Source organism: Notothenia coriiceps, unplaced genomic scaffold, assembly GCF_000735185.1.
Source record: "Notothenia coriiceps isolate Sejong01 unplaced genomic scaffold, NC01 NC01_scaffold00032391, whole genome shotgun sequence".
NCBI lineage: Eukaryota > Metazoa > Chordata > Actinopteri > Perciformes > Nototheniidae > Notothenia > Notothenia coriiceps.
This window is the reverse complement of record NW_011365092.1, coordinates 76,174-99,043: the sequence shown is the minus strand read 5'-3', so window position 1 is coordinate 99,043 and position 22,870 is coordinate 76,174. Positions and strand designations below refer to the sequence as shown.

Genomic DNA, 22,870 nt, shown 5'->3' with positions numbered 1-22,870 from the left:
TTTGTCGGCAATCAGGGCTGGGGTGTCCTCTACGCTCGCCTCCTCAGCTCGCTCCCCCTTCGTCGTCCGCCAATCTCTTTACTCTTTGAGGAGATGAGACCAATACGCCAGTAAAATTTCGCTCCTGCAGGCAATTACTACTGTCCTCCGTGGTCGTGAGAGACTTACCTGTTCTACACAAGGTACTAATGAATATATAAATGAAACTTAAGAAGTGTCACGCAATATTACCTATTATTGTCACGATGTCTACGCTGTATGGTCACCCCGGTTTTTCATAAAATCCAGTCGTGGTTAACACGTTCAAGAGTGTGAATTTTTCTACTCTTCGGACATTTAAAAGCAGGATCCATATGAGTTGATTACTCTTTGTCTTACTCTTTTTTTTTTAGGTCTCTTAGGTAGCAGACTAAAATTTCTTAAATATACGTTAATAACCAACCTTTTATTCATAAACCGAGTCTATTGTTTTCAGTAGAGTTATGAAACCAATATATGGGAAACAACCGTATACTGTTCCAGTTTGCAAAAGAACATTCAAGAAGTGTTCAAAGTGGTGACAACGACCATAAAACCGGGTAAGGAGGTACCGGTTAGAGGAGATCTCGTCACTACAAAACCCCGACAGCGACCCGTTGTGCCTGAAAGTTTGAGGGAGGTTCTAACCCATACCCCAACTCTAGACCTCTGACCGATCCGGTGAGGTCTGGAACTTTACCGAAGAATGCTTCGGTGAGGAAGCACGGGCCGGCCCACAAACCTGCATGAACAAAATCTTGAAAAATCTTGATGCTGGGCGTGTCTGAAGCTTGGCGATTTTTTGCGAGCAACGCGACCAACAACCAATCACATGAATCTCCCGCCCCCGACATACAAAGCAATAGCAATGTTAAAACGAAGTAAACTGGATATAAACTCCACAAACAGCCGAAAACCTACCAGTTTCACCCACTGTCTCTGCCACCTCCATCCATGCCTGGTTCCTCCGGTTTGTATCCCGGTAAATAGTTCTGGTCGTAAAGAACCGGGTGATTTGCTACCGTAATTTCTCGTTTGGAATATGAGGAAATGAACTGCGGTCTGGCTCTCCCAGCTTGCACGCGGTTTGATTGGCTAGCGCTTGCACTGGCGGGATTTGCATAAACGGGATTTGATTGGCTGATGCCAGCTTCGCAAGAACATTGCTCAACTTTTGATGCTCACGATGCTTGCAAAGCCATGCTCCGCTCCCCACAATGCAGTTCGGCGAAGATTCAAAATCTTCTACGTCACCCCATTCAAGTGAATGGGCGAAGCTTTGAAAGATTTTTTTCATGCCTGTGTGTGGACGGGCCGTAAGACACGAGGATAGGAGTCGAGGAGGGGAGTAGAGGAGGGGAATTAGAGGAATGAGAATGGGCCCTTGCTTTGCAGAATGGCCCATTTCAGAACAATATATATATATATTATCCCTGGATTATTATTGTCAATGCATTTTTATTCAAAATCCACTTTTTCATGTATTTTATACAAAATGACGTGTCCCCTCTGAAGAGATTAGGAAAGTTTCAGTAAAAAAGATTCTCTCTCGTTTTGTCCTGATCCATCTATATATACAAAGGTGAACACATGAAAGTAAAGGACAATTATTTTAAAATTGTAGTATGTACATTAATGGAGTAAATTTGACTATTTATTTTCCTCATCTGCTATTTTTTGTTACTCTGCCTGCCGTTATGATCGCTGCTACTGAATGTGGAGTGAAGAGCAGGAGTCGTGATAGAGAGCTGAAAGGGAATGATGTAACATGACAGATGGGGAGAGACAGCAAATAACCCAGAAGTGATTGGAAGCAGACATGAAGTGAACAACACGAGGCTCAACTAATTGTATTTAATTTTAGTCACATTCACCTCCAGCTGCGTTGATTTACTGATTTAGAAGTTGTGTCTGGCTCAGGGTTATTTTCAGTGCAGTTACTTTCACTCCTCGGCCACAGAATGGATTTACAGACATCAGTGTCATGAAAATCGATCAACCTGGGCTGTGGTTTTCCGAGGAAAGCGAAGGGAAAAACATGATGGATTCACTGCAGAATCTAATTTAGAAATACAGATGAAGAAAAAAAGTATACTAATTTTAACGGCACCAAATGTTTTTAAAGTTCTTAATTCAACATTAATTGTCAAATAACGCCTTCAACAACACGTATTTTATTCATAAGACAATTCAAGTCAAAGCAGACAATTTCTTCTGACAGAATACGTTTGATGTCTATTATTTCAAACCAGAAATTAGCCCAAGTCATTTGTATCTTTTAATCATCTTTTTTCTTTTAAAGCTATTTAGCACACAGTGCTTTGAATAATGCAATGTTTGGTAAGGCCAAATATTAATCACACCCACAAAACTTTAGTGGAATAGATGTGGGATATAAAGGCATAATGAAAATACAATATAGAAGTTTAACACTGGAATCAGACCTCTCTTAAGCTTTATGGCAACATTTATACCCAGTTTTTCTTAAATTAGGAAGGTTAAATTACAAGAGGACCATCATAACACTATATCACATCCACATGTGCCAAGAAACATCCATATGTACAATTATATCTCAGATGTGATACACAATTATTCAATTTGTCACAAGAGACTCCACTGAGAGTATAAGAAATTACAGATTTCATGATATCACCAACACAAGAGTCACATGGGTTCAAACCATAGACTGTATCAAACAGAAGCCAATGATTCTGTGCAGCATCTTTCGAACCCAGGTGTGGACTGAAGTTAGAAGGTAAAGAAGGTAAAAAAGGAAAAATGCAGAGATGAATAAGAGGATAAATGTATGTGCCACTTACTGTGAAGAGTGACCTGCTCAGGGGAAAAGCCCTCTGCTCACCATCAGCTGCTGAGCTACAGAGGAGAAAGAGAGGGCTCACACCTGCGTTCCTCCCTGTATCCCCTCCTCCTCCTTCCTATCTATGCAGACACACACACACACACACACACACACACACACCTTTAAGGGACTGCCAAAGTGCCGGGAGCACGGAGACTCTGGCTCGCATTTGGACAGCCTTTTGGATTACTGCTGTCACCTCGTTAAAATGTTTAAGTGAAGGGTTCTTAAGAGGATCTGGGCTGGGTCGGTGTTTACTCTGGCACCTCCACATCAGTCCCTACAGGCCTGTCTGGTTTGGGCACTGGGCCCTGGCTCAGGATGGGACGTGGGCACCTCAAAAAGACACTATAGACCAAGTTATGAAATATGATTAGGTATAATATGTATTGAACAACATTAGACCATCAGAGGGTGGCTTTAAATTGAACACAGGTGCACCACAGTTGCTGCTTTATCACAATATGGAAATGATAAAAGTATTGAACTAATTCAGTTTTATTTAATGCAATGTGAATGCGTGTACCGCCAATTCACCACTTAATTAAGAGGAAAACATGCAAAACAGGACGGTTATTTTTCAGTGGGAATATCCAAGGTGTAACAGAAAGATTTAGTGTTCCCAGAAACATGCACCGCAGCCTGGGATTCCCACTGTGGCAAGTGTAGGTTTGCCAAAACTCTTATCAGTGTTGGTATGGCAGGATTTCCTTTGGTATAAGGTTCAGTTTTTTCCTTTTTAAATTTCATTAAATAGCGTTGAAATATGACAGGGTGATCTTTAATTTATTTCAATGTCATGCTGTGACATTTGCAGTAGAGTAAATCTCCACTAGAACAGATGCTTAGTTGTTCGTTGGCAGACTTTTTTCCTCTTTCTCTGCCAGCTTTTGGACAAGCAAGACAGCAGCTAGGTTTTTCTCAGGGTGAAGAGCTAGGATATGTTTACTTCTAAATTGTAAGGTTAGTTTCAACAGGATTATATCATTTCAAATATCTTCCCCATTATAAGCTACTAACCTCGGTTTTATTTCAGCGCAACAATGGAAACTGGCAATTCATCACACTTTTCTCGCTCATCAAATATGCTTTTTAATCCAACTGAAAATGCTTAGTAAGTATTACACTATTCAGAGAAACAAACGTATATTTAAGGCCAATTTTAATTTAAAAAAGAGTTTGCAGCCATGCTAGCTAGCTGACTTTTTGTTGTTGTTATTAAAAACCCATCTAAACAGTGGCATGGCAAACTAGCTTAGGCTTTAAATGCAGTGATATGCCGAGGTCGGTGCTATATTCTTGTCTCTATAGAAAAAACTTAAAATAAACGTATATATGATGCATTTAAAATTACATCTGAGGAAGACTCAACATGGAATGCAAAGAGAATCCCCAATGTTATTAGAGCGCATCCTCAGGGCATGATTAATGTCTGTGCAAAGCAATCCATCTAATAGTCGTTCAGATATTTCACTCTGAGTGATTGACTGAAATCAACATCTCTACAGATAAACCCTTAGTGGAAAATCCCCCTAAACCCTCCGTGCAGTTTGAGCATAAGCCTGGAGTCGTACCTTGCTGGGCTGTTTTGGCTTTGGTTTGATACTGATGAAAACATCTAGCTGCTCCATTAGCGCTGTGATACACTGGGGCTCCACCTCAATGTCCTCTTTAATGTCAAACATTAACACCAGAGGCAAGCAGCCCTGCGGAGGAAACACAAAATTAAAGTACATGAGCAACAAAACCATTATTTTCTCATGTCAGCAGCAGAGTTATATCTTTCCGGGCCCGACCCTGTAATGTAAGCTATTTCTCATAACAGTGGTACAGTACATTTCCTTATTATATTATACCATTTGTAGACCTATATGTTAGGCATACCAATAAATACAAGATCCACTGCTGAGTTCATCCCACACAGCGTTTGGGAAATTCCGCAAAGAGCAATCTGTTTTGCATGATCACCACCACAAGCACCACAGACATCTATATTTTGGGCCGAGTGCTGGCCGGCGTTCCTATTGTGAGTGGGTGTAATTAGCAACCGAGTATAGAGGCCAGGCTGGCTCTGACAGGGCCTGAGATTGAAGCTGTAATCTACAGTCTGGCTGGAAGAGGCCAAATCACACAACTGAGAGCAGGACTCCTCTCTAGTGTATTCACAGCTACTCCCCTACTGCTTTTCCCCTCCATTTCTCAACTTCATCTCCCATCCCCTGCTTTCTATGCTTCTCCTCCCCCCTCTAACTCTACTCAAATAAATCAGTTTTTGTACAGCCTCACTCAGACAGAGAGTTAGAGTCTCCCTCTTGTGTGTCCACACCAAGAGAAAGTCATGTTTAGCCACTACAACAACTTTGGCATTTGCTAAAATGTCCTTGGGGCCAAATGGGAGACCGCAGACAAAGAGAAGGCCTCTGTTACTGAATTACCGCTCCACATTATGGATCTCCACACAGAAAGACAAAGTTGTTTACCACTTATATGCCACAGCTCAGCAGAAGTTTTTTAGCCAGTGGTAATTAAACGGCCATCACTGTTGCACAGTTTTTAAACAGACATCCGATAATAATCAGTAATTCAGATAAGGGTAGCCTCAGTGGTTACCGGCAACAAGACAAGAATGACCACAGTGCATTTTTAACACAGAGAAATGTAATTGTGATGCGCTTTCTACTGGTCCAAAAAACTCCAATGTGCTAACCTCTGAATTACAGGCAGCGTAATTTAAATCCCCCAAAATATACTATACATGCAAGCCAAACCATTACCATCAACACCGAGAAGGATAATCTGTTCACAGCAAAGACATTAAGAACCTAAACCAAGCTGACGCAAATGTGTGTGTCCATCTCACATGCAGGTATGTGGCTAAGAATCATGCATAGTGTGCCAGCTACAGATTGTTGTACAACTGGACCTTTCAGCAGCACGAGCAGAGCCAAGAAAATCTCGCCAAGGCTATACAGAAGCCGCAAAGGCAATCATGGTCTACTTCCTAAAAGCCATCTCAATACCCACGCATCATTCACACATACCATGATGATGTTAGTGAGACAATGCCACCATTATAGCTACCACACAACATGTGGAATCTGTGTATGTAAAGAAACCAATGCAATCCCTTAACCCCGAAAAAAACAAAGCTTAGCAATTTAAAGTCATTATTTACAACCAGTGGATGTCAAGAAGGAAAGCACACACACCATGAGGTACTGCCGTGCCAGGCAGACTGATTCAATGGTGCCCTGGATGTAGACTGTGGATTTCTTCTGGGGGCAGTTGGGGTCGGGAAAGTGGATCTGGGCTCCGGTTCTCTGAGTGATGTGCTTGATGTTGCTGCCATTGCGGCCCTTCATGAAGAGGTGGTGCTGGGGAGCGATGTCCAGGTGGCTGGTGACTGAGATGGTGCTCGCCAGGCTGCCCGCCAAGTGCTCCAGCAGCAGAGCCGTGCCCCTCTGGGGAAGCAAGGGAACAAGGCAATGTAACAGTGGAAAAATACATTATACATTCCTTCTAGCAGTCTGTGAAACTACCCATAGGTACAGGGTGCTTTGAGCCAGATGCTAACCTCACCTATATTAGTATCTTACATTGTCTCAGGACTATTAATGTATTCACAAAAATTCTGGATAAAAACAAACATCATTTTGGCTTCAAAATCATAATATGATTAGAAGTAAATGTGTATTCAATCCTACTTTACATGAAAACTATAACATCCATGCCATCATGTATTCAGATTATAACAATTTTTCATTTAGTATGAGGAGTATACAATATAAAAGTGAGTTTTCTATATCATTTTGGGTGCATGCTTACAGTATAGTGGGAAACGTCCAGCGGACGTTATAATTAAATCTGCCAACAATAAAACAAAGAATAAATTGTGGTCAATTTACTGACTTGTCAAAAGACAATAAAAGTAGAAAGGAAATCACATTAAAAAGCTGGAACAATATCACATATAGGGCAATTTCCAGACCACATAAACTTTCAGTTACCGAGACGAGCAGCAGGGCATATAGCCCATCACATCAGTGCTTTCTATACAACCCATGGAAACTATTATATTTTCCACTGCATCTGCTGGCCTGCTGAACACTCTCATTCCTCGCTGTCTCTGCTAAGCCTCTGCACGACATCACTTGGCCCAGTAAACCAAGTCATTTCCAGAGTGCAAAGGGAATCCACACTGTGGCCAGCATAACACAACAATCCACAGCGGTTTTGGCAATCCAAGGGTCTCACACCACCACATGACATATTGCACATATTCCTCTAATACACTCGCCTTCATCTGGCATGCTTCCCGACCCCGACTGACCCCTCCGACCTACCACACACTCAGGGGCCGTGCTATTTAGTTTATGCATGTGCACAGAACACAGAAAATGTGCCTAAATGTACACTAGTGTGCAAATCCAAATGTAAGTGCAGTAGCGTACATGAATAAATAAATGCAGGGATGCATGTATGCATTCGCTGGCACAGAACTGGGTACCACATTGTTAACAGAGGCTCTATAATGGACACTTGGCACAACTTTATTCAAATAATCTTTGGAAGGCTTTAACTAGCCGCAACTAAGATGTTAAGGAAGCGCATCTGTGTGTATATGCAATACATACAAAATACATTAGGTTTATGCATTAACAATATGCAGATGGGAAAGACAGTAAGAAATATCACAATCTAAAAAATAATAATTCAGGAGAGACTTCTGGACTTGGTGGTGTTTCAAGAGCTGAACCAGCAGCTGTCCAGTTTAAGCGACCAAACATCTCTCAGCACTCTTTTGCCCCTGTGGTGCTGAAAGTAATGAGGCACTTAAAGCAAGAAAAGTGAGGAACACTGACAGTGTTGGTGGGCCTCGACATGCGGCAGCTCTGGAAACCTTTTTTTGGTCTGTGGCTCGCCATGTAAACGTTTGGGGAAGAATGAGGGTATTAATTCAAATATTGTTACGCTGAAATGACAGGTCAGGGCTCAGTTAGTTATTCAAGCAATTTTGACACAACACTGGCTTTTGGGAGTGTTGAAACTGAAACTTTTATGATTTGCCCCCCTCATAACCTCAGTCCAATTTAAAGGGAAACATCCAAACAAAAACATTATTTATATTGCTGATATTATTGCAACATGAAACATATAGAGGTTTACTGTAAAATGGAAACTAGAGCCTCAATATCGAAATAATTTGATGACAAAATCATGTGAGTCATATAGTCAATATGTACTGAAATGATGGGCTTATATGTACTGTATAATAATATTGCACAAAACAATGATTACAATGACAGAACAGTATTTGACAACAATCTTGTCTTGATTCATCGTTTCAACACTTATCAAGCAAACTGGCTCAGATTACGTGAATATTTGATGCTTTTCTTTTTTTATGGATTTTTAATTTGAATATGTTGGGGTTTTGGCTACTGCTTATTCACTCAACTATCCAGTAATGACACCACATTTTGGAGACCCTCCTCACCTTGACAGCATTGGTGTTGTTCTGCGAGCCGCGGACCACGCCGGTAGCCCTGTAGAGGCGGGTCGAAGGCTTGAAGGAAACGGTGAGGTTGTATGTCTGCGAGATGTGCTGCACGGTGGGGGAGCTGGGGTCCGACTGCATGATGGCAGGAAGCTCGAAGGACAGTACAACAGGGAGCAGCTCCTACAACATGAAGGGATTTAAGGAGAGGAGGGAAAAGAAAGTGAAATTACTTGGGGGAAAAAAACTGTAAACCATGCTGAAATACTGCAGTTATGATAGCTTATGCTGCCATATCCTCTGCCAGGAAGTAAAACATTTAATGTTAGATTTCTTTAACAAAAATCACAAACAGGCACTGTTTTATCACATTGAGCTGTCACTCAGAATGATTAAGACCATATGGCACCAAGTAAAAACACGAAAGAAAATGGGTGATTTCTTTACATAGTGTAGAGACAGATGTGAATTGACATACAGACATAACAACAGTTCCTTTAGCAGAAGGTGGCAAAACTTGGAATGTAAATCTGTCCGATCAAATAAATCCAGAGAAGTTAATTTAAAACGAGGTCAGCAGTGTCAGCATTACAGATATCCTTTGTTACATGAAGTTTGCTACAGATTTGAACATTATTCAAACACGTATTTAAAAGTTTGGCAAAAAAATTGGCATGTTCTTTGGCACACACGCACTACATTAATTTCAAGTCTTTTAATTTAACCACAGGAGCAGCTTCATACATCAGCCTTTGTCATTTGTATCACAGCAGCCATTCAAACAAAATAAAGGCAGACAGAAAGGTCCTCGCTTCGAGCATACAGTACATACTAAATCACACGCACACACACACACACACACACACACACACACACACACACACACACACACACACACACACACACACACACACACACAAAGAAGGGAATGAATAGACACGCACACAATGTTATCCAAACACTGGCTCTTGGGCAGAGTGCCACTATGGTTTTGGCTGCCAGTGAAGGGCAAGCAGCATGAATTGCTCTGACCAAAGAAATGCATCCCTGATCAGTCCCATATGCGCCTGGCCTTACATTTATATCACGTTTCAGCACTCGCTCTCTCAGGGCTTGAGAAATGTAGGTCAGAACTGATGGAAATGCAAGAGAAGACAAGCAGAGCAGCAGGAGTCGGGTGCTGAATGAAGAATGGACTGATTTTTATATGGTGGCGCTGACCTCAGCTTTTTTTCTTCTCAAAAAGTCTACCTGGCACATATGAGTTTCACATGAACTCAATCTGAAAGCGCTGTTAGAAAGCCTCAGTTCTCCCGGCATAAGGGTGAGAGATGAAGAAAAATATATTTCGAGGTAAAGCAACCAGCCAGACCTTTCATCACCTGCCTGTCAGCGCCACCTATGAAAGCTCAAAGAAACCCCCCCCCCGAGAATCCACCACCTCAACAACCGACTTGTTTCAGAATCAAACACATCTCCACCCAAGAGGGCCTCTGAAATACATTAGACCTTACAAGGCCACTGTAGTATTTCTGAATGTTAAAGGGACATTACATTCATCGCTGATCCACCTCAGGGAGACCAGCCCTGACTTCTGGGTTCAGGAGAGATGGGGGAGGATGTGGTCTTAAGGCCACCCAGAACCAAACTAACACTGTATATTGTTATTCACTGGAGACCTCAACCGTAGGGGGTCAACAAACTGGAGTGAACTCTTTCTGCTTTTTATGATGTGGTGCTTTGATTTTGAAACAATACAAACTCCAAAAATCCCCTCATTCCTCTTTTTCCAAACTGATTTCATAGCAGTGGTTGGATATTTTGGGAAATATTTTAAATCTATTTGTAAGAGTTGGATGACAATATCGTTAGCCTCTATCTTATCGTACTCTCAGCAACACTTAATAGTAAAAGTTTTTTTATTTATTTAAAATGTTTCAAATTTGTGCAAAAATAAAATACCTCCAATTTAAAAATAATAGCAGAACTCGCTAACAGCGAGACTGCTAACATTACAAAGAAACTTTAAATTTAAAGACACTCTGGATAAGGTAGTATGTAAGTATTCCACCAGGAGGAGAGGTATATTTAACGTAAAAGTAATACTCTTTCAAGTTAAGGTCCTTCATTGCAATTATCAATGTTCATGCTTAACTAATATACACAAGTATTAGCATCATATATTATTGGTTTTATAATTATATTAGATTAATATTCTGTACTGAATCTGAAACTGCAGAAACAATTTAATTATGTCAATTAAATATAGTCGAGTAAAAGTATTAAGTCGCAGAAAATGGAAACACTTAACTAAAGCACAAGTACTTCAAAACGTACAGTACTTGATAACATTTACTTAGCCAGATTTATCACTGCCAATTATTGTCCGGATATTTTATTTGAGTGAAAATACATTTAATGGTGTGTAAGTAGTGAGCTGCCGGTGCTGATAAAGTAAAAATTTCAATAATTATTAGAAAATCTTTCCTATGGGCTACTTTCCTTCACCGCAGTTAAGGGAAATTGGCTCCAAATGAAGTGATGAAGCGCGTACATAATAAAGGCTATGTGTGGAAGGACTGTCTAGTCGTGAGACTTGAGCGTTTTATGGAACAGCACACAATGTATTTGGGAATCATGGGATGAGGTGAGTATCAAGGTCTGCTTCAGAAGGAGCCAAGTTGACAGAGAGGGAAACCTGTGCTTTGATCCGCCCTCGTCATCCGCTGACTGTGTGTTTTTTGGAGGCCGGAACAATCTTTGCGGTTCTCTACAGCTTATATTATAAACCTCTTTGTACAACACTGCTACAGTTTGGTTTGATTATCCTTTTTGTTCACCCATAGCTAAAAGATTTGATGGCCTGGGTTGCGGCGTGCTGCTTATGAAAATAAGCAATGAGCTCGGAGAGGTGGGGGTATGCGTACATGCAGATATTTGCCAAATCACACTGCAAAAATATCCAGCATGACCTTCTGTCTCGCTCTCCATCACACTCACTCCACTCACTCAGTCATTCTCACAAGCGTTGTTAGTTTTGGTCAGTCCACAGTGGAGGAACGTGTTCGCTGTAGCATTCTGCTGCGGTGTTGAAATACAGCAAAAGTTCAGGGATTTAACACTTCACACGAGCAGAGGGGTCGTCTGCCAACAGAGCTGAGGCTGGAGGTTGGGCTTCCAGTCAGACTGAAACTGAAGACAGGCAAGAGGCTAGAAATTGGCTGGAGATGGCAAAGGGGCCGAGGCTCGAGCTTGTATTTTACAATTGTTTTGGTAGAAGTGGTCTGGGAGTAGCTTAGGAGGAATGGTGCTTGCGGCTAAGAGGAAGCGCTGAAACTTTGCCTGAAGTGCACAATTACATACTGTAACCCTGGAGCTCTCACATCAGCTGGATTAGGAAGAGAAGTAGGTTGTCTTACTGTAAATGCAATTTTTTGTTTATGGATGAAGTAACTGTAATGAGTGATGCACTTTGGACGACTAAACTACTACAGCCTTTCAGGGTTACAAATGAGTTGGAAAGGGTTAGTCAGGATCGCTAATGAGAAGGCAAGGATTGTGAGTTGTTTTTTGTAAGAGCAGGACACAAGCACTGTTTAGCTGCGGTCCACAATTGGCCAGGCGAGTGTTGCCAAAGGCAGGGGGAACAGGAAATAGCGTGGGTGGAGTTGTAAACATGAACTTCAGGAGCTAGCAGGTTAGAAAGCTACAACAGCAGGACTTTTTTCATTTTATTTTCCTGTGATCAATCTCTGTCACCCTGCAGTCAAGCAGCATCCCTCTTTCTCTGCTGCTAGTATTATTTTGCTGTGCAGTTATAATAGAAAAGTATAAACAATCAATATTTCCTGATAGATCAATCCTGCCTCCTCTCACGAAGCAGCAAAGTGGAGCCTGGCGATTTCATGCTTCAATCTTCAGCACAGTGTGCAAACTGAGGCAGCAATGTATTTGGCAAAAACATGATTAAATTGGTCGATAATACAATCAATCGCAATTGTCAAAAATTATAGAGGACCACGCTTGTCATGCCTCAAAAAGGTCAAAAATGAAATATTTACAAGCCTGCAGGGAATATTCGTTTAACACACTTAAAACGTTGCGTGCAGTATCCCTTTAAAATATATCGGCTGGGTTCCAACTTACCCTTATTTTGACTCGAGCGGCCTCCACCCCTCCTGGCTGCCCTGCGATGGACACCTGTTCACAATAAAAAAGTACATGTAAATCAGTTAGCCAGTTCAAAACCAATCCAAGACAAATAGTGGCTCGGATCGCTGCATACAGTTGCACTTCATTTAAAAGTCGAAAGAAAAACTCTAGAACGAATATAATGAGAGCAGGAGAGGTTTAAGGGCTTCCTCTTGCACTGTAACCTAATCCCCATTGTGACATATTTCCAGTTAATGTAATGTTTTATATTCTTGAACCACACAATTACAGTAACCACAAACTAACACAGCAGTATAAAAATGGCCTCGACAATTGAAGTATTTTTTTTAACACAAACACCAAGAGAGGAGGCCAGATTAACTGTTAAGACATTTTAAAAAGTGATGAATAGTGGAGCAAAGAAAAACTTGTTCTTGGGAGCTTTTATTCAAATGAAATGATCAAGCAAACATAAATATCGGCAGTCTGGTTAATCTCTGGCCCGTTTCTGCCAAATGAATAAACCAGACACATACTATGCATACAGTATACAGTATACACAGTGAAAACCCTTGCTTCATTCTAGGAAACATGAAGAGTGCTTGTAATAATAATGAATAACCGGAATCCTAGTAGCTGCAGTAAAAAGGAAAGGTAAGTAGCCACTTCATTGATTTTCACGGTCATCTATATATGCTTATATAACAGCACTGCACTTTAATATGCTCTGTATCTGCACTGTATCTCCCAGGCTCTGCTGCAGTCAGAAAGCTTCTGGAACAACCTAAGTGGTCTTAGCCCTAAAGAAAAAGTCTCTTGCTACTTATCAGCTCGGACTTGCATCATCAGAGTAAGACTGGAGGGGTCGGACAGTGTATGAGATACAGAATACTGACTTCAGGCATATCTTATTATGCAAAATCCACAGTGATAGGGTTGAAATCAGTAACCTTTAAAACAGAATGGATTGTCAGTGTGCACTTCAGAGCACCTGGCCAAGATAGAGATCTAATGTCGTGCCTGGTAGAGTGCACTGCTGAACTCCTCATACTACACTTCAAGGGTAATTACAGCAGGATCTGACTGCTCCTCTACAGCCAGTCCAGCCAAAACACACCGGCTTCCTCTGGGCTGGCCAATCAAAACAGCCAGCTGGACCAACCCTCTCTAAAATGTCCGGCCCGGGATGCTTCGACAGGTAATGAATTGGCTAGAGGGCTGCATGCAAAGATCAAAACAACTCTTTAGAACAACTTGAGCTACGACTGAAGAAAGTGAATTGTGAAGGGCTGATGGTCGTAAACACTTAAGGTGGAAGAATTCAAAACACTTACACTCAAAACATCAATCGTGTAAGATTGTGGTTCAAGAGATTAAAGGACATATTCGATGAGGAGGAGTCTTTGATCAGCTGGCAGAAAACGGCTCACGCGCTCCGTCCATCTACCTCTGATGCCTCATTGAGACGCCTCTGGGTAAATCCATGTTGTAGATCACATACCTGGTTGCTTTTCTCTGCCTGGTTGTTCCTGTTAGAGTCTGGGAAATGGATGTGGCAACCCGTCTCCTCCATCACCCTCTTGATGTTGTTGCCACCTTTGCCGATAACGTGGGAGTGCTCTGTGTGGGAGACGTCCATCTTCAGAGTTACCCTGTTACTCTAATGAGCAGAGAAGAGAGGGCTGTGTGATGAAACTTTGATTTATAATGCTCAGATTGAGCAGCTTGGTACTCAGAGAAAGATGCATCTTTGTATATGTTTGTTAGAAAGGTGTAATGCAATACATTCAAGTTGCAACATAAGTGTATTAAACTCAATACATAACCTTCATCACTGTGACATTTTAAAGAGTATACACAAAAGGAGGACCAGGATAAATTATGCTCTCTGCTCCCTACAGATGCACCGCTCGATCAGCCACCAGTTGGGCTGCGACCGACATTTTTTCCATTATCAATTAATCTGATGCTGTTTTTTTAATTAGTAATGAATTGTTTGGTCTATACAATGTCAGAACAGTTAGAGAAATGCACATCCTACTGTCGTCCTCACAATCCAAGGTGATGTATTTAAATGTGTGTATTGTCAGCTGAACATTATTATGATATACAGTACAAGAGAGAAAAGCAAGAAACCTTCATATTTGAGAGGCTTGAAACCACATAGTCCATTTTTCAATAAAGAAACCCTTTTCAGATTGGCAGGTCAGACAAAAGAAATTGGCAGAGAAAGAGGCTTTCGGTGCATGTTCATTGGTTTCCTCTTATTATAAATGCTACTTTACTGAAAGCAACAAAGTGTGCAGTACATTAAAATAAATGAGTCGCATTAATAAATATCTTTGTCTGCCAGACTAAAATAAATGGCCTTTTCTTGACAAAGACATACAAGACGGTATAAACTAAGCCAATAATGTGTTGCTCTTTTGTGTCGGGCTGGCCAAAGTGCACAGATGATTGCAGGCCCCCAGGGGGTGCTACAGCTCAATCGCCCAGGTACAATTTTTCTTGTGTTTCCATGGCAACGGAAACCTGCACACGCACACACACACACACACACACACACACACCACAATCCCTGACAAGGCTTGGGATGAGAGTATCTGGCCAGATAAGTGCCAAGTTTAAACCACACTGCTGTGTGCAATCTGTCACTGACCAGTGGGAGAGCCGAGGTGAAATACATTAATGCGAACTGAACACCAGCGAGAAAAGGGAATCAAAGAGAGTGAAAAAGAGAAAAAGGGGAATGACACACAGTCTTATCTTTACCTCGATAAAGATGTGTACCGTACCTTTGTGTCGAGGACAGACATAATTCTGTCTTTGGCTTCCCTCACATTGTCCCTCTTCCCGCACACCTTGATGTGTGGATCTGCAGGGGATAACAGTGGGAGAAAAGAGACATGCAGACATTAAAGAGAGAGGCATGTTCAACTTGTGGATATTTTTATGTGTGAGAGTGTCAGTGCTGATAAAAAAGGGAAGAGATACAACGTGAGGGTGTGGGACACAATTTAAATCCATTTAACCAAACATGACACAGCAGTCTGGATGTGTCAACAAATTAGAGCGGGTCAGAGAATACCTCTGCAGCAGTAATTGCTGCTTTGATATCTGCCGAGTCTCATTTAAGTCGAAGAGCAACCACACCATGGGAAGAGGAGGAGGATGAGGAGGAGGAGGAGGAGTGCAGCTCTGTGGAATTATATTCAGGAAATCTATCAGAACACTTTGTGTGCTCGCCTCTTAGCACCCCGCTGCAGAAAAAAAGTCAACTTCCTAGAATTCTTGTTGAAATGCTCTCAGTGGTCACACAACAGAAGTAAAGGTCCCAATAGCTTGAGTAACCTGTGCTCCCAGAAGCCTTTCCAGCCTCTTAATACTTCAGATAAAATAACCAAACACTGCATACCAAAAGCATTCAGAGCTAATGCTTGTGTAGCGTTGGGTAAGCTAACATCTGGCTCCGCGCATGCCGGTCCCCTGGAGAACGCAAATGTGAAAATGCGCACAAATGTAATTGTGCACACGCATGTACCACACACTCATGGTCCATCGCCTCTGTGTTAACTGTACTGAGCAGCAGGAAGTCAACTAAGGCGCCTTCCAGGAATACCCCTCCCCATACACACACTTAAAGCATCTGAGATTTACAGTATGGGCTCCAGTCAGGACTCACTGAGGCAGATTTACTCTTAGCCGTTGGGAACTCTGCAAACCCCATGGAAGCATGTTCTGAGTTTCAAAGAGCAAAGAACAGAACAAAAATAAGAACCCTTAAAAAACAATGGCCAGGACATATGTTTGTGATGACATGGGAAGTTTCTGATTACCAGAATGTTTTATATGATGAATATCTCACAAAAGCCAAACCAAGAAGCTCTCTATGGAGCCCCAAAATACAATGAGAACACATGATCTCAGTCTCCTGTAGAACGTAAAAGAACCATGGGATGGATCAAATGAAATTCAGTTTTTAGAGGTATGTGAAGGGGGTTCAGCTCTATATTTAATGGAGTCTACGGGGACCACGGAGTGCCAGCAGTGTCACAGGGGTCAGGAAATGTCAGCGCGCACTACAAGAGATGCTGGATCTCATGGGAGAGGAACAACAGCTCTTTGAAGGCCTGAAGGGCAGGAACTAAAGCTGCAGTCTGAGACAAAAACAAAACAAAGGAAACAGAAAAAAGAGCAAAAGTGGTTAGAGACCCATCGCAGTCTCAGAGCTAGTTCCAGGAACATTTCCCATCATACAGCTGTTGCTGTGAACAATAGAAATGTCTCTACTTCCTCCTGTGGCACCCACTGTGACCATTAGAGGGAGTATGGTCCTTCCAGTGACTGACCTGCACTGCACATCTGGCAAACATTAACCAGCCTAAACGAGTGTTGCAGTCGTGATGTAAAACACCCCCGCATTTTTTTAAATGGAGTGTGTTGTATGCTCCTTTTCGATGATTGATTGTGGAATAAAAAATGAACACCTTAAGTCTTAATTTGGCGCACACAACAGCTGGAAAAGCAAACAAAAACAAAAGTAAACTTGCAGCTGCAAAACTTGAATGTTTTCAGTCACACACATTTCAGTTCCACTTGACGGAGAAGAAACCTTTTGACCCAGAGCTCCGTGCTGGCAAAGCTAAAGCATTTTTCCAGCTGAGGACTACATTCGAAAATACCACACAAATGAAGGGAATTAAGTCCATTTGGCTTGGCGTTTCTCATTCAGAACATCTGCGGGAAGTTTGAATCGGACAACTGGCAAGTAGAAGAAGTAGAAGGACAAAAAACAGAGATGAAAACATGCTTGATACATTAAAAAGACATCTCAAAGCATCGGCCATTCTGTCACTCAGAGCAACATGGACCTGTCATGTGTGAGAGATTTAGCTCCTCTCTGTGTTGAATCAGTAACAGAGTGCTGATGATGGCTCGACCCAGAGGCTAACAACTAGCCTTATTGCACTTACACTCACAGGTGGCAGGGACAGCTAGCTGCAGGTGATACATGTCGTCGATTTTGGCCCTGCATGAGGAGAGGACACAAACATACAAATCCCCCACATCTGCTGGTGTCCTGCAGGGTGTAACCAATTCCAGACGTGACATAAAATACAGCACTCATAGAGAATTCCAGGAAAACAGGGAAAACTAACACCCTGTGAGTTTGGATTAGGCTAACTCAAAGTAATCTGAACCAACTATAGCACTTCATCAGCTATTTTAGGGGCAGAGAAAGTTGGTTTGACCCTGTAAGGAGTCAAATATTCTTTTTTTAGCCATCGTGCACTCTCTCCTTCCCTCTCAGGAGTCCAGGTTGTGAAAACAGATGGTCAGATCTACATGTCTCTTCTCCCACAAAATCATTCGCTCGTAAGATAACTGTAAGTGATTAGCCAACATTCTTCCCCTCTGTTGCTCTCAGTTTACGCAACACAGGGAGAAATCCATCAGGCTACAAGTCATGGTTCAGAATTTTAAATATTGTCGATAGAACATCATTTCCAGGTGGTGTTGGAGGCAGGTTTTGTGAATGAATGAATGAATGAACCGGATGAATGGATGGTTGTGTGTGAGTGGCTTGCCAGGGTTTACAGTGGATTAAGTATCTAGAGGAAAATATGTTGCAGATTCTGATGTAACCCCGTCAACTATTTTCTATACAGAGCGAGTGAGGAAGTTACATAATGTCATTGGATTCCACATCTGGCTTGAAGACGCACACCGGCAATTCTCCTGAGGACAACAAAATGGGCACAGCTACACCTACTCCTCAAACTCCGTCTCACCCCCTCCCGGAATAACTTTAAATAACCGTGATAATGTTTTATTGGTAACAGAGTGCAACAAGAACAGCTCGGCCAAAAAACGAGCGGGTTTCAATACAGCTCCCACCCTCCTCTTCCTCCACAGCTAAAACATACAAATTCCTTAGCACAGATAAAGTTACTGGCTTTCATGTTTTCAGACTCAATTCAACTTTTTAATAATGAATGATAGTGCAACCTTGAAACACTTCCTTATTGTCCATCTGAGACCAATTACTTTCCTTAGAACATATTTCTGGTTAAAGCAACACTGACAAATAGTCATTAACCTATGTTTGGTGGAGAGTTAACACAGCTATGTTGTCACCTCACACATCAGGTTTAGTTTGGCTCTTTTGTAGTTACACATCTTTAAAATGATTTGCGAACTTTGCATTTCTGTTGGATACACAGTAGGCAACAGTATTTCAAGAATGTGTTAAAGGAAGTCGTAAAAACGTTTGCCTGAGTTTGTGGACTTGTGGCAGGTTAAAACCGATTCACACATTATGTATGGTTGAATGAGGGAAACAGTGTTTAGGAGTACGTGGATCCTGTAGGAATATAATCTTAAAGGGTTACAAAGGGATATAAAGAAAAACTAGTCACCTTTTTTGGACTTGGCTCCGATTTTCAGTTTGGACGGCCAGGCTATCTGCGTTTGGGTCTCATCCATGATCTGGAACAGAGGGAAGGAGGGCTGACATTAGCTTATCACAATCATCAATACTGGCAGTGTGTTGACAGACAAATACACACATTTCATTGGGCTCTAGTCAGGATAATCAAGGTCCTTTACTCTGTCTTAACGTGTCTATGTCTATGTCGTATTTCCAAACATTTGGACTACCTATGTTGTAAATGTATTATCTTTTATTGCACGTCTGTCCGTCCTGGGAGAGGGATCCCTCCTCAGTTGCTCTCCCTGAGGTTTCTCCCATGTTCCCCTTTAAACTGTGGGTTTTTCTCTGGAATTTTTTCGATGTGAGGGTCTAAGGAAAGAGGGTGTTGTATTGTCATACTGATATTCTGTACAAACTGTGAAGTCCACTGAGACAAACATTTGTGATATTGGGCAGGCTATATAAATAAACATTGATTGATTGATAATGTGGCTTTGGCTTGGCTTACATTGTGGACAACTGTTCACTACTGCTTCTCCTGTACTGACAAATATTCATTTACATTTCATTTTAGCTGACGCTTTTCTCCAAAGCGACTTACAATGACCGATTACAGGGACATTCTCCCTGGAGTAACTAAGGGCTAAGTGCCTTACTCAAGGGCACACTAGTGGTGGTGTTCCTGGCGGGATTTGAACTCACAACCTTCCGATCTTCAGCCCACCTCACTATCCATTAGACCACCACTACCCTTTTGTCAGTAAACATATAAAACAAGTTAAAATGAATTATGGTGTAAAATGGAGCATGTTAGAATGGTCAAAGTAAAAGCAATGAAACCCAGAGAAGTCAATAGTAGCTGTGGTTGTCTGATGATATAAGCCAATATGATGTTTCTAGACATTTCTTTGTTTCTGCTCAACTACCAAATCCTCCCACCCTTACACCACCCAAAAAAACAAAAACAAAAAACATTACACTTGGCTTTGGTGCATGTACAAAATGCCAACAACAATCTATGTAAGAACTCTTTGACAAGTCTCGTCATCGTAACCACAAGCACATGCAAGGATGAGAAAAAAGAAAACTGCTGGCAGCACAAAATAAAAACAGCAAGGAGCTGGTCAAGACGCTGTCAGCGTTTCAATCAGAGGAAATCTATTCCCCACCCTCCTGCTCCTCTTCCTAAACACCAGGAAGCTCACCTTGCTTGGTTTCCTGGCTACAGATCCACAAACAAACCCCGTGAGAAATGCCCGCCATCACGAGTGGTTGATGCGAGTGGAAAAAAGAATAAGTAGGAAAAACTGTCAAACCTTCCAAAAAATTAGGACCTGAAATGATCTCTCCTAACGTTATGCTCTGGATTTCCACAAGTCTTGTTTTCTCAAAAAGTTCCTGCGGGCTTTTTGTTTGTTTTAATACTTTCCAGGCGTTTGTGTTTTTAGGGTGAAGATATGAATTTCTTGAATTTCTCTAAGCCTCGAGCATGTGATCGTTCACCCGAGGACGACTTCCACCCATTACATGATGAGCAGCACTCCATCTTCCTTGGTGGCTCAGTGCATTAAGCAATGAGCCCCGAATGAAAGAGAAAGTGGATTAACAGCCATCAGCACTGCCAGAGAAGATAGGACGTTAAATAGCACAGCAATCAATAGCCTTCAATATATCTTTTTTTACAAATATATCCGCTACTTTTTCTTGCCAAATAATAACAAAATACAGCCTGTACTCCTATGGGATGTGGTGCACAAATCCAAAAGGGAAGTGCTTAAATTCCTCCATATGCTCTCCTGGAAGCAGCGTGGTCTGTTTGGCATCTTTTGCAACACATTCTGACAGTTTACCCACTGCCAGTCTCACGTACCTGTAAAACAGAGAGACAGCTTGGAAAGGCCTGATGCGTGCCTCTCTTTACTTTGCAGCTATATACTCAGAGTCCATGATGGTTGAGTGGAAGCCCTTTCAAGCCTCACTGATTTCCTAAAACGTCCTATAATCACATACACAAATGGACAGCCTAGGCGAGCAACAGAATGAGCTGCTAAGGCCATTACCCTGCCACTAGAAGAGCAAGCTTAAACGTAATTAGTTTAAACTTCTAATAAGCACCATTTGATTCATTAAAGCAAGATGTTCATTGTTTTTAGGACACAAAATTCTTCCTTCAAAAAGGCAGTTTCTTTGCTCTTTAGAAAAACAAGATTCTGCCACGCTCATAAAACAGATCTTTTTAAGCCAACAAAATCATTGCAAAACACATTTGGACAACAGTTAATATTTTTTTGCATTCTTCCTTCACTCTCTTAAGCTCAAGTTGGATATCTTTGAGTATTATCATTATGTTCTAGCAGCAGAGAAACACACCATCAGTCATTCTATCCTGCTTGTGGCTCTGCATTTACTCACAGTCTCTGTTGAGTGAACCACAAAAACAAAAGGAATTTTAGTATCATTTTGTGCAATTATTAAATAAAAGGAGAATAGTTTTCAGATGAGCTCGCTCAACTATTTTTGTTAAGGATTCTTTTGTGGTATCATTTAATATGACTAAGCTGAAAAGAGTTACAGTTTTATCATCCAGCATGCTAATGACCCCCACTGATATGCTCCAACTGGAAACCTTCCCTCCTATCTGCAATATAGTCACAGTGCCAACATAATATTATCAGTCTATTCACTCAGATTGGTTTTACACGCACTAAAATGTAGGCCTGAAACCAAAATTGATGAGTTCTGTGTTACTAGGTTTCCTACTACCTTGAGGCACAAGCTACTCTAATGTACAACATGACACCCTCCCACCGTCATCTGGTAAAAGCATAATAAATCACAAAAACCCTGTGGCTAAATGCTAACTTTTTTCTCTATAAACTGAAGTCACGTGCTCACACCAACAGCTGGATGTATCATAACAACATTAAAAGGACATTATGTTCCCAGTGATAAGAAGTGACTCCTTTTCTTTTGCCTCCAAATGTCCCTTGTTGACTTCTTCTCCTGCGACAATGACACTTGATTCTGGTTTTAAATTGAACGCCTCCTTGACAAAATCCACACGTTAGAGAAACGACACCGCCTTAGAGGCTGTTGGAATTACAGTGGCAACGTGGGGGCGAATGGCAGACGAGTGTTGCAGAGTTCCACATGTCATTAAAAAGTGATAAGCGACAATGGAAATGTGCTTTTCAATCTTTTTTTAGCAGCTACGCAGTTTAGAAAACCCAGTAAAGTAAAAGCTTCTGATAAAAATGACAAAAGCAACACGTCTGAAGTAACTCCAATTATACTTTCCCGAAATGATCAATCTTTAGTGGCTATGCCTCATCAACTTTTTCTCTAAAAGAGTTTTGTTCAGAGAGACCTGTTTCCTGTCCAGCATTGCTGTTCTTGGCAGCAACGTGCAGATGGGACTGATTTCTGACAGACCACACACCATTTTAAAGGGTGGAAGGGTGGCGTTTATTTTTATGGAGGGGCTTGCAAATACCTCTCAAATGGGTCAAGATATTTGCTCAAATTAAGTTACCTATATATTTAGGGTTTCACCCTTTCTTCTCAACCACCCCGCCCTTTCTGAGATGAATAAATACATAAATGACTAAGGTTCTGATCAGTTTCATGGCACGATGATAGGTTTCCAGCTGCAGCCGTGCAGGGCTGCACGTGAAATCAAACAGGCAAGCTCCTGAAAGACAGCACATGTGTTCAACACACGTGACTGTGTGTGTACCTCTGGATGTGTGTGCTACTATAGCTCAGCAGCAATCAACATGGCAGAGGCATGTTTCCTGGTCTGCATTGCAATGGTGCAGCTGTTGATTCAGCTGGATTGTGTGTGTGTGTGTGTGTGTGTGTGTGTGTGTGTGTGTGTGTGTGTGTGTGTGTGTGTGTGTGTGTGTGT

General features: G+C 41.6%; 2 protein-coding genes across 3 annotated transcripts in view; both read right to left on the bottom strand.

Moving 5' to 3' along the window:
- Positions 1–22,870, bottom strand: part of taf6l (TAF6-like RNA polymerase II, p300/CBP-associated factor (PCAF)-associated factor) — a 358,002-nt gene that overhangs the window by 268,347 nt on the left and 66,785 nt on the right.
- Positions 1–22,870, bottom strand: part of LOC104960800 (protein bicaudal C homolog 1) — a 58,402-nt gene that overhangs the window by 16,667 nt on the left and 18,865 nt on the right. For both annotated transcript variants that reach the window (XM_010788960.1, XM_010788962.1), the window contains exons 3-9: positions 18,950–19,019; positions 15,326–15,405; positions 14,032–14,190; positions 12,525–12,578; positions 8,379–8,561; positions 6,091–6,342; positions 4,456–4,587 (exon numbers count right to left, since the gene is read on the bottom strand). In XM_010788960.1, coding sequence (XP_010787262.1) covers positions 4,456–4,587; positions 6,091–6,342; positions 8,379–8,561; positions 12,525–12,578; positions 14,032–14,190; positions 15,326–15,405; positions 18,950–19,019 — 930 coding nt within the window. The remainder of the gene's footprint in view (positions 1–4,455; positions 4,588–6,090; positions 6,343–8,378; positions 8,562–12,524; positions 12,579–14,031; positions 14,191–15,325; positions 15,406–18,949; positions 19,020–22,870) is intronic.